This window comes from Xenopus tropicalis, chromosome 1 (genome assembly GCF_000004195.4).
Source record: "Xenopus tropicalis strain Nigerian chromosome 1, UCB_Xtro_10.0, whole genome shotgun sequence".
Classification (NCBI taxonomy): Eukaryota; Metazoa; Chordata; class Amphibia; order Anura; family Pipidae; genus Xenopus; species Xenopus tropicalis.
In genome coordinates, this window is record NC_030677.2 from 60,166,151 (window position 1) to 60,178,539 (window position 12,389).

General features: G+C 39.1%; 1 protein-coding gene across 9 annotated transcripts in view; it reads right to left on the bottom strand.

Annotated features, from left to right (window-relative positions):
* Positions 1 to 12,389, bottom strand: part of il15 (interleukin 15) — a 51,376-nt gene that overhangs the window by 18,508 nt on the left and 20,479 nt on the right. For 4 of the 9 annotated variants that reach the window (XM_031895805.1, XM_031895807.1, XM_031895806.1 and 1 more), the window contains one exon: positions 7,350 to 8,073. The exons of 1 other annotated variant lie outside the window; for it this stretch is intronic. In XM_031895805.1, coding sequence (XP_031751665.1) covers positions 7,894 to 8,073 — 180 coding nt within the window. In that variant the 3' untranslated portion in view covers positions 7,350 to 7,893. Of the gene's footprint in view, positions 1 to 7,349; positions 8,074 to 9,929; positions 10,630 to 12,389 lie in introns of those variants that run through there. 4 more of the 9 variants (XM_012956566.3, XM_012956585.3, XM_012956579.3 and 1 more) reach the window with 2 other exon arrangements.

Sequence of the window (12,389 nt, forward strand, 5' to 3'; positions counted from 1 at the left end):
CTGCAGCCCAATGGGATTTTTAAACCTGCCCAATTGATAAATGCTGATTTTTGGACAGCTATCAGTGGGAGGGCCCCATAAATTGGCAAGTTGGCTACCAACTTTGTCTGACGGGGATTAATCAGCAGCTTTAAGGAACAGTAACACTGAACAATGAAAATGGTTCAAAATAATTTAAACATAATGTACTGTTGCCCTGTTTGGGTAAAACTGGTGTGTTTGCTTCAGAAACATTACTATAGTTTATATAAATAAGCACCTGTGTAGCCATGGGGGCAGCCATTCAAGCTGGAGAAAAGACACATGTTATATAGCAGTCTTTTCTAAATTTTTCAATTTGTATAGCTACCCCCATGGCTACACAGCAGGGTATTTATATAAACTATAGTAGGGTTTCTGTAGCAAACACACAACCAGTACATAATATGTTAATTACTTAATTACATACTGATATACTTTTAATTTTTGGTGTTACTGTTACGTTAAATCTGCCCGTGTGTAGCCACCTTAAATTTTACCTGCAACTTGCTTTTCAAAGTAAAAACTCACAAATATTTGCCTTTTTTATTGGATACAATAGTGATCAGCTGGCAGAAGCCGGAATAATGGGAACTACAACAGGAAGCGGCTTCATAAACTATAGGAAGATAAGATAAAAGATAACATATATCCTGAACCGATAAAAAATGCTCATATCGGCTTTCCGGGAGGGAATATAAACCGTTCTATGTATTTCTGTTGGGTGGGGGATGGATAAGCTGATACGGACAATAAAAGTGATTCTAGGAAGGGTTCAGATAATATTACACATTTTTTACATTTTTCCCATATAAAACATCAGCTTTAACTTTATCGACCCTCTGCATTTGTCATGGAATAGTAATTGTGCCTGCATAAGAGACGGGTATTGAGATTGCAAGAGACTAAATAAATGCCCCAGTCGATGCTAGTGAAAGTCATTCATCTAAACAATTCTAAAAGAACATCAAATTAATCTTTTGCTGTAATTAACTTAAGTGCTTCTGGCAACTAGTCAAACCGAACCGCTTCATTCGGCGTTCACTTTCAAATGTTCTTCTGTGTTTGTGTTTTGTCTTGTTTCTCTGATGATCGTTACTGTGTCGCCTGTAGTGCAAGCAGAAAAAGGGAGTCGCAAAGTTCTTGATGTCTGGGAATAATTTGCCACTTCATAGGCACATCTTGACAGTGGATGTAGAGTGGGCAAAGTCTGCCATGGAACAGGCTGCATGTGAGGAGTTCAGTCGAACTGGCTCCTGCTCATTAACGGAAGCTCTACAGGAGATTTGTGATTTACAACACGTTTTTTCAGCAGCTTGGAAAACCATGAAAGGAAACACACTTAAGATTAATACACTGGTATGATTGGTTGACTAAGAGTGCACTTATGACTGCCTAATTGCCTTTAGATGTGTTAAAATGATTTCAAGATTTATGATGAGCAGCAGTTTGTTATTGCGTAAGGAAGGCCTCTTCTTATTAGGTGGAGAATTCATGTTACATATGCATTTCTCTTTGTGAGCTGGAGCTTTGCCATTTCCCGGCCCTGGGATGCCAATGTTATCTTCTGCTACACCTGATTCTCCCTGCTTCTTAGCTTCACATATATTCATTTTAAACAGAAGTCCCGAGAGCAGTCACATTTCCTTTGATATTCATTATTATGTGTCCCAACTTGTTTAGTCTCTGCAGTCCCTGAGAAAGCCACCTATAGACTGAAATCAGTTAACAGTAAGTGATCATCGCTAATTATATTAACACCCCTTTACTGAAAGAAATAAGATAAAACAGTCTTTAGACCATAATCAATAGACAGCGGAGCTAGCTGGGATGATTCTAAGCCCCTTCAGCAGTATCTGTTCATTATAACTGCATGACAGCCAGCTTCTGATCTGAATGCCTGTTGGATCCAGATAGCATTGAATCCTTTCTGCTGTCCTCACGTTTGCAATGATGTGGAGGAAGGATCGGCTTCAAAGTCATTTCCTTAAAAGTCATGTTTTTTTGAAGAATAAGTAAAAAAAAAAAAAATCTGTCACTTAAAAATAAATTAACCTTTTGGATGTGTTTGCAGCAGTAAAGCACAAGAACCTGTGTGTTGAAGGTGAGCAATAGTCTGAGCACCCACCTCCAATGTATGGGATTCAAATGGGAATAAAAAAAGAAAAACTTCCCAATTTACATAAAGGTTCAGTGGTTATAAAGTTATTTGTAAATGTAATTGTTATTAAAAGCAGTATCTGTCTGTCAACATTCTCTGCATTACTGACGCTGACTCAAATGGTAACAATGTGCACATTTTTAAAGGGGAAGTATACATTTTTCAATTAAAGTTCAATGAATTGGGCTTGCACTGGACATACTTTTTGTCTGTTGTTTTAATTGGAAAACTGTATCGCTTTCGATATTTCTTGAGTAAAACAGGGCAAAGAAGGAAATTAATGCTACTCCATGGTTGGATCTCAGAATATTGGACTTTCAGTTATTAGTACACTAGCAATCTAAACCAAATGTGGAGTAGCTTCAATTTTCTTTGCTTCCCCTGTTTAGATCAAGAAATAACAAAAACAAAAAATATTATATATACATTGCACTCATGGGGGCCAATTCATTAAAACACGAGTTTGAATCCCGAATGGGAAAAATTCGGATTGCGTACGATAATTTCTGAAGATCGCAAATATCACAAAAATGCTTACGAAAAAATCGTATTAGTCATGATAATTTTGTATTGGCGATCTGAAATTCACAAAATTTTCGTACCAAACGATTGTAAACAGGGGCAGAACCTTTCCGAATTTTTCGCGCAAGCGTCCGAAAAAGTCACGCAAGCATATGAAAAAGTCGTGCAAGCGCGAAAAAAATTGGCAAAAAAACAAGTGTTCGTGTCTTAATAAATCTCCCCCATGGCGTAGCTTTAATTACTAAATTACACTGTTTACATAGCAAATAATGCCCTCTACCGTTTAAAATGTTATTCTTAAACCAATAAATGTATTTTTTTTTTTAGTTGTAATATTGGTGTGTAGGCGCCATCTCAGTGCATTGTGCCTGAGTCTGAGCTTTCAGAAGGAGCCAGCGCTACACATTAGAACTGCTTTCAGGTAACCTATTGTTTGTCCTACTGTAGGTCACCCACTGTGACCCACAGCACTACAGCACATACTGCATTTGCCTATTTGTGTCTGTAAGTTACCCTCCCATATAGATTGTAAGCTCTACGGGGCAGGGACCTCCATCCTCTTGTGTCTTTGACTCTTAACTTATTGCAATTGTATTTATCTTGTATCTATCTGTATTTATTGTTGTACTTTGTATTTATCTATTATTATCTTAATAATCCCATTTGTATTAATGTATTCTAGTGTACAGCGCTGCGTACATAAGTAGCGCTTTATAAATAAAGATATACATACATATATGCATACATACTCCCATGTAACGGGAGATGTCATGGCCAGACTTGGGTGCTATTGCGCGCTATTCTCATAAGTGCCACTAGGTGGAGCATGGGAGTATCTTTAGCAACACAAGTGTTAGGGAGATGCAACAACCTTTCTATTGTTCTGCTGAATGGCTGCTGATGGGAAAGGGAGGCGGTTATATCTCTCCAACTTGCAGCACAGCACTAAAGGAGAAAACTGTTTCATACTTACCATAATTTTTATTTCCTGGCCATCCCTATAGTAACATCTTAAAACCCCAGGTATTCCCTCCTCCAGCATGGAGAAGGAAAACATGCAAGCCCACTATAAAGCCTCCTCCCCTGCTCCGTGTCTTAGTTACAAGCTTCTAGAACACAAAACACATGGTTAGAGCATACAAAGGCTGGGAAGATGCTACTACGGGGATGGCCAGGAAAAGAAAATGATGGTAAGTATGAAACAATTTTCTCCTTTCCTGGCCATCCCCTCATAGCATCTTAAAACCCCAGGGTTTGATAATCGCACTACTACTGATCTTGCTGCATCAACTTTAATTATGAGGAAACGGGCTGTAAAACTTTTGGGCAAACAAGGAGTCCTTATGAGACAAAATATCAACAAAAGTATTGGAAGAACTCCAAGTCGCTCCCTTGCAAATGGGCTCTGGAGCTGCCTGTGCCACCGCTGCTCAGGAGTTTCCATAACCCTTGTTGAGTGGGCTTTCACCCCTTCTGGCATAGAACATCCCTGCTCTCTGTAGGCCGTAATTATAGCGGTGACAATCCAACGTCCAATGGTTTTGGTAGTAGTTGCATGCCCTTTATGGCTGCCTGCTGGAACAATAAACAGGTTCCTGGCCTCCATTATAGACTTTGTCTTAATAATATTAAGACAATCTGTGGCATCCAGACTTTGCCACAATGTCTAATTAAAGGGAGGAGCTCCCAGACGCTTCTGATGACGTTGCAGTCTGTACCGGCCACCCGACCAGTAATTCAGGCAATGCGCACCGGTTCACACAATGGAACACATGTTCCACACCTACTGGGCTAGTAAGGGGGACTCTGGAGAATCCATACACCCCGCCACCAAGGGACCCAGCAACGAGACACTCCTCTGGAGGCTGAGCGGCTGAACTCCCCGTCCGGTAAAAACAACACAACAAGGAAAAAGACACGGAGCAGGGAAGGAGGCTTTATATCGGGCATTCTTGCTTGTTTTCCTTCTGTCATCACAACTGGAGGAGGGAATACCCTGGGGTTTTAAGATGCTTTGAGGGGATGGCCAGGAAAGTAAGACTGAAGTTTATACTGAACACGGCTAACCCCACATCAATTTTCAAAATGAAAAATAAAAAAAATTTTGTTTGCGCTTTTGAAAAACAGATTTCAATGCAGGATTCTGCTGGATGAGCGAATTTTTTTCATCAGGTATTGATTCATGACAAAATTCTGCATTTCGCCATCAGCAAATTTTTCTGTGAAACTGTGTGACAAAGTTTGCCACAACATATATTCACCAACAAAAAACACCCATTGACTTCCCTCATCACTTGTATTAACTGATGCATTTTGTAAATGACGTGTATTCCCATGATAGGATCCCTTTAATGCATATTAGAAACTAGCTTAGAAGTACGTATTCTTTCATTATGTAAAAAAACAGTTTTCAGTGAAGGACCCCTTTAAGGAAGGCTGTTGACTTTTTTATTTAGTTTAGTGTTTGAGCACAAACAACCAAATATGTGTTATCTATTCTAGGTATAAAGTCCTATAAACATACAGGTTAGTTTAGAAAGATGAACAAGAGGGTTAGTACTGGTTTTCCATGGCAAAGTAAACCATTAAGGGCTGTGGCACATGTGGTGCTTTTTAGCCCAGCAATGTTTAAATACAATTTCTACACAACTTGGCTATTGTTCATTCCCTATGCACTTTACTTGTGCATACCCTTTAAAAGCCTGTCAACTGATATAATGCTTGGCCAGTAAGAAACATATTTATAATGCGTGAAGCTTCCCTTTGGGCAGGTCACAGGAGAATTGGATACAGCCCGTAAACTGTAAATCAATGTAGTTCTTACAGTGACAGGACCCTATTGAGAGGGGTACTAATAACTAACACAATGTTTAACTCAGATATGTATTCAAAACAATACTGTGTTAATGTTGCCATCAATAAATTAAAATTAAGTATGTTAAGTATGTGCTGCATACAAACAAGAGGCAAGGATTTTGGTGATTTGTGAACAAGGATAGTTCTACTTATGAAGCCAGTTGTTGCGGGAGTACATTCTTATCAAAATAAAGCATGTGGGGAGTTGTAATCCATGAATATCTAGGGCCCTAAGCTTAAAAACCCAAAGAGGTACAATTAGACCATAAAAACAGGTATAGAGGCATTTTGCTGACAGCGGCCAACATTCCAAACTTGCAGCAACACAGTCTCCATGTCTCCCTTTAATTGTGCTTTACTCTCAGGGGATCCAGTTTTCTCATCAGTCCATAAATATACTGGTAGGGTAATTGGCTGGTGAAACAAAACTTTGCCTGCAGTAAGGAAGTTAGATGGCAATCTTTACCGTCTTTTTATCAGCAAATATGTTTTGAACTTTGCACCCTGCACACTAAATGAATCGCTCCACAAAGGACTTGCAGCCAAGCCCTTTAATGTAGCGCTGCCTGCATACAGCATGAGGGTAGGGTGGGCAAACATTGGCATCCTGCCGCCCATAGGCCCCCCCTTTTCTCCGCACCCCTCCCCCCTTTGGATGTTTGGGGGGGGGGAGAGCGCAGCTAGTATAGCTTGCAGATGGCGTGCAGAGGGGGGAGTTCAGGAAATCAGCAGTGGGGTTAAGATATCCCGTATTAGGAGAGGTACCTGCCTAGCGCCCCTTCATTGTTGCTCCCTAGGCAGGTGCCTCTTCTGCTTACTCCTAGTTTCGGCCCTACTTGTAGCTCTCATTTGGAGCACTGGGGATGAGACAACGTACAATTGATAACCTTAATTTATGCCAGTGATTGTTGTTGTGAATTGAGTTATATGACCTTATCCTTAATGCTCTCTTGTAAGGATGCACTAAATTCCAGATTCTGTTCGGGATTCAGCCAAATTCTAGCCTTTTCAGCAGGATTTGGCTAAATCCAAATGCCTGGCCAAACTAAATTGTAATGTTAGGAATTCTGCAAAATCCTTTGTGGGAGATTGGGAATTCTCAAACGGGATCCCAAAAAGTGGATTCAGTGAATCCCTACTCTGTAGTTGCCATTAAAGTGATACTGACAGCCACTTTTTTTTACACCTGCTGTTATGTTTTAATTTGTATCAGCTTTAAATTCCTTATAAACTAAATCTGCAAAGTTTTTTCGCTTCATAATTATGGTAGCACAAATTACAGACCCACGGAGCAGCCATGTTTGCTCCCCTCTTCTGAGTTTTAATTTAAATGCCTCCCAAGTGAATAAATATGCCCAATCACAAACCTGCAATGCCCCTTCTGCTTTCAGCCGGAGTTTGACAAGCTCAGCTCCCTTGTCTGTGTGGAATGGGGAGGGAGAGCCATTAGAAGCAGGCAGACAGGCACAGGAAAGCTTAAGCTGGCCTGCTATTTAATTCTTCATGGGAAGAGCAGAGAGGGGGCACAGCCCTTTGAAGTAGGCAGGCAATAGAAAGATCAAGCCTGCCTGCTATCTAGTTCACAACGCCAAGTGATACTATGCGAGGGAGGGGGAACTCCTTGAAGCAAACGGCAAGCTGAATCCTCCCAGTTTATGATGTAGTCCTTTTGACAGATTGAGAAGCTACAGTCGAGTTGCCAGACAGTCGGGTTCTCGGGTTCAGGATCTTCAGTAGGATTTATGAGGAGAAACAGGACTTTTAGGAAAAAACAGTCAACATGACCTGTAGGTAGGTTTGAAAGTAGGTTCATATTTTTATAAGAAATTTTTTGGTGTCAGTATCATTTTAAGGGGTCATGGCATTGCAAACAGGGTATGGTACAATGAATAAATAGGGCTTGTGCTGAACATACTTCTTGCATATAGGAACTTTTGTAATTTCTTGATCAAAACAAGGCAAAAATTGTAAAATGACACTTAAGACACATTCTACTTCCTGATCCCAAAGAGTGAAGTCAAGCAAACCAGCAGCCTCTGTATAAATAACCCCACCCCCCTACCCCCTAGCTACAGCCAGTTAACTTTTAAGAAAAAGAGCAGCTAATTATACAGAGGTTTCTCATTGGATTGCTGGTTCGTTTGCCTTTGCTCAGTGGGTAAAGTAAAAAAAAAAATATCAAAACATATTTCCCTGTTTCAATATTCAATAAATCTGCTCCTACAGTCTCATGCAGTGAATTTTTGGGCTACTCCTTACTCTGTTACTAATTTAAAATGTCTAAACCCTCCCCCACCCCACATTTCTCCATTATACAAAACCAATTGCCAGTACTTTTAGTCTTTGAACAGAATGCCAGTGTGTGCAATATACTTACAATATAATATAATAATATACAACACAGACGTAATGTCAAGGGCTTTATCAGCTTGAATAGAACTAAGGTTATAGGAACTCTCAATATTCTTACCTAGAAAAGCAATGGCGTAGATTCGCTTTCCTTTTTGCTTCTGTTTCTTGTCAAAAAAAATGCAAAGGGAACATCTTCATTTATTAAAATGTATACCCTAAGGGCCATAATTTTATGCAGAAAAGAACAATACGAACTAGGCAGGTTTGTGCTAGAGGCCATGTATTGTAAAATAGATATAACATCATTCTGAACGATTTTTTTTCATCGGCAATACAAATTGTGCAAGTTAGGAAGCAAAAACAAGATTTATAACTGGAATGATGAGACCACTTTTTTGCAGCGTTTGCTTAAATAATACCTGCAGTAAATCTTCTGGATTGTTTACAGAGATCCATGTAGTTTGTACATCATCAGAATCAGTCTTTTTTTAATAACTTACGTTAACCCATGATTTACTTAAAGTAATTACATGGTTTTGCTTTATTAGATTCAGCAAGCTGGTCAGGGATGCATCAGTTGGGGATACACTGGGTAAGGCACAACGCGGCTTATTTATGAACATGAAACAACTAATTTAGATCAGTTTTCTGATCAATTTTAACTAGACCTGTCATTTAAAGGGGTGGTTCACCCTAATTTTTAGTATGTTATAGAAAGGCCTATTTGAATTATTTACCTTTCTTTCTGACCCCAGCAGCCAAAAAACACACATTTCGCTTCTAAGTACTTTCAGTGTGGCTGATCTTCTCCTCCTTACTCTGAGCAATAATGAGCAAAATGCCTCCTTGGTGTAGGGTACAGGCTCAGACTGGCAACCTGTGGATTCTAGCTAATGCTAGAGGGGCTGCTGTAAGATGCCACACAGAGAGTAACTATTTATTGGGCTGTTTGGGCCTCTATGTACTTGACATATCAGGGCCTATTTTGAATCCCAGTCCAGGGTTCCAGTACACAGAGATTCTTAAAAAATAGGATATTTTCAGTGCCGCCTTTGGGACTGCTGCCCTTTTCTGTCTTGCTCCGTGCTTAGAATTTTAGTGTCGGATTGGGCCCAGAGGGGGCTGCATCGCTAGTGCAGAGAGCGCTATTGCTTCTCATGGCAGGAGTGGCCCTGAGTATTTTAATTACCTTATGACATGAGGCTAGTGTATCATTTCCTACAGCCAACAGACCTGTGCCATATAAGACAAAGCCCTTTATGTACCTTCTGTGCACTGCCCTACTATATCCTGGAAATACAGAGGTAGTTACACAGTCCCCTAATTGAAACATCATACTCAAATACTAAAGTCAGCCCAAGAAAATTAGGGATCTGCAATGAATAGCTGGATAAAAAAGTCGATTACAAACTGTGCCAAAGGGTTACTAAATACTGACTTACTAGTGTTACTTCTTCGTTCCTATGTTTTGATGTTTTAGAACTGTGCATTAACATTTCCAAATATGTTCTTTTTTGTCCCGCTGACTCCTGTAGTCGCTGCTGCCTGCTTTTCACTTGTAAAAATGAACTAAAAGTAATTTGGCCAGGGTGCCCAAACATTTGATTTAATGGTACAGGTATGGGACCTGTTATCCAGAATGCTTGGAACCTGGGGTTTTCAGGATAAGGGATCTTTCCATAATTTGGATCTCCATAACGTAAGTCTACTAAAAATCATTTCAATATTAAATAAACCCAATAGGATTGTTTTGCCATCAATAAGGATTAATAATATCTTAGTTGGGATCAAGTACAAGGTAATGTCTTATAATTACAGAAAAAAGGCAATTATTTTTTATAATTAGAATTATTTGCTTATAATGGAGTCTATGGAGACAGGCTTTCGTTAATTCGGGAACTTTCTGGATAACGGGTTTCCGGATAAGGCATCCTATACCTGTATTTGCAAACACATTTCTTTTATTAATGTCAGCTTTACTGCATTAGCTATTTCATGTTCAAAATGCAAGCAGATCACATTGATTATAAAATATCAGTATTTAATTGTAGTATTTTTATCAAACAATCAAAATAGAAAAATATGTTTACTGCAACCAATACGAAAAAGGAACTTTTAAAAGTCAAATTATCAATGCCAGTATTCCTGGTTGGTAGAGCAAATTATTTTCTATACCTTACAGCAATGACCGAGGATATTGGTCACATAGGCTGTTGGAAAAAGGACTGTGTGCCATATTATCCATTATCAATTACGCCTCTCCTGTTTGAGTCGGGTTTGTCTTCTGGCAAACTCCTGCTTGCCGTGCTGCATAGCATATTAATATCTGCAGTGGGTTCTCCATTTTAATTGTTCAGCTTTAGGAAAACAATTATTATTTGTAAAGTGCAAAGAATTTCCCATAGAGCTGTGCAAAACTTGAAAATACGAACAATGGAATGTGAATGCAAACTGGTTAAAAATGGAAGACCAATCTTTGCTCATTAGGCCTTACAGTCTAGTAAGACATTCCAGTTTTCCAAGGAAACGTTGGGTATGCCCATTCATATGTGAGTATAGGTTTAGCTTACTTATGTTAAAAGAGCCCAATCATATAAGTGAAACATCTAAGGACCATCTGAGTATTTCATTTGGATAAACTCTATAAATGCCTCTATAAAGACTGGTAAATCTTTTTCTTGAAACTCTTCACATCTTTTACAGTCACCCCATTGCGTGACCTGTAAAAAGAAAAAAGAGTGTTGTGGAAATTTCAGATTCCAAAAGTCATCTAAACTGGTAAAGGGGATGGAAGGTTTAAGGTATGAGGTTAGACTGTCGAGGTTAGCGTTGTTTTCTCTGGAAAAGAGGCGCTTGCGAGGGGACATGATTACTCTGTACAATTACATTAGAGGCAGATAAGGGGTGTTCTTTTTTCCCATAAAAACAATCAGCATACCAGAGGCCACCCCTTTAGATTAGAGGAACGGAGCTTCCATTTGAAGCAGCGTAGGTGGTTTTTCACAGTGAGGGCAGTGAGGTTCTGGAATACCCTTCCTAGTGATGTTGTAATGGCAGATTCTGGATGAGTTCTTGAACAAGCATAAAATTCAAGGCTATTGTGATACTAATATCTACAGTTAGTATTAATGTTTGTATATATAGTCATGTATGTGTTGGTATAGATTGGTAAGTATAGGTTTGTGTGTGCTGGGTTTACTTGGAAGGGTTAAACTTGATGGTATTTTTTCAACCCTATGTAACTATATAACTTGAGGTGAAAAGGTAAGGTTTATTTGACACATGGGGAAATGGAGCCTAGGAGAAGTAGTGCAGTGATGGTTTAGTTGCTCTTTATTCCTAAGGTTTGGACAGCTAAGTGTGTTCCTAATAAACAGCTGGGAGGAAGGGAATTTTTTTTTTTGCATTGGCTGAAACAGGAAGTTTGGTAGTGAGGCAGAGACAAAGGATAAAACTCTATTCCTTATCAGATTGGCAAAGGGAGGGAGGGAACAAAGTTTTGGTGGAGCTGCAAAGAAATAAAGTAAAGTGCCTTTATAGTATAACAGAGTTATTTGCTGCTGCCAAGACATGAATAAGTGCTGTATTGCAGAACTTTCCCTAATTCTCTTTACCTAAGGCTACTGCTCTGCAGGATTGTGTTTCTGTTTCTTGAAATGCTTGTGTTTATAGTCAGGGGTGCCTTAAAGGAATGTTGGGCTCTCGGCAAACTGGAATTATAATCCACCACTGAGGATATTTTTCATTTTAGTAAAATTAAAAAAAGCAAACAGATTAGCACTTCCAATACTAACTTCCACTGCTATCCCCACTTAATTCCTTGCTTTCACTTTCTCCCTCAAAACATTCTTCTGCCTACCCCTAGTCCAGCCCCTCCTCATTAGCCATGCCCTCTAACAGCAACACAATTCCGTGCAAAATGCCAGAGCTGAGCATATGCATATGTCATTTGGAAGGCAACATTTGCTTTAATGCATGTTTTTTATCAGTTTGATTTAGAGAAAGATACAGATTGGCATTTATCACACAAATTCTAGAGCGTTAAGTGGCGAAAAGCACTGGGTAGTAAATGGCCCATATTGAGTTGCTTTGTCAAAGTGTATTAAAAATTGCTCAAAACTGACTCATACTGGTAAATTCTCTCTATGAAGATTCCAGTATAACCCTACTAGACAGGAAGGAAGATAATTCCACAGTCTAAAGACTAAAACACTAAGAGTATTTTTAGAAATGTTTATGAATTTAATAGTTATAAGACTAAAAGCGGCAGTCACACACAATTCGCACAATTCTCTTTTTTCTGATTGTCTCCCCCTGTTCTGAGTCATGCACTACTTGGTTTGGTTAAAACCCACTAAGGCCCTCATTTATGTAGTTCTAATTCTAAACTATAAAGTAAATATATAGTAACTGATAATAAATAAGCTATTGCCTCTAGGGTTGTGTAGTCATACAAGACATAAAAAGTGGCAATATTTAA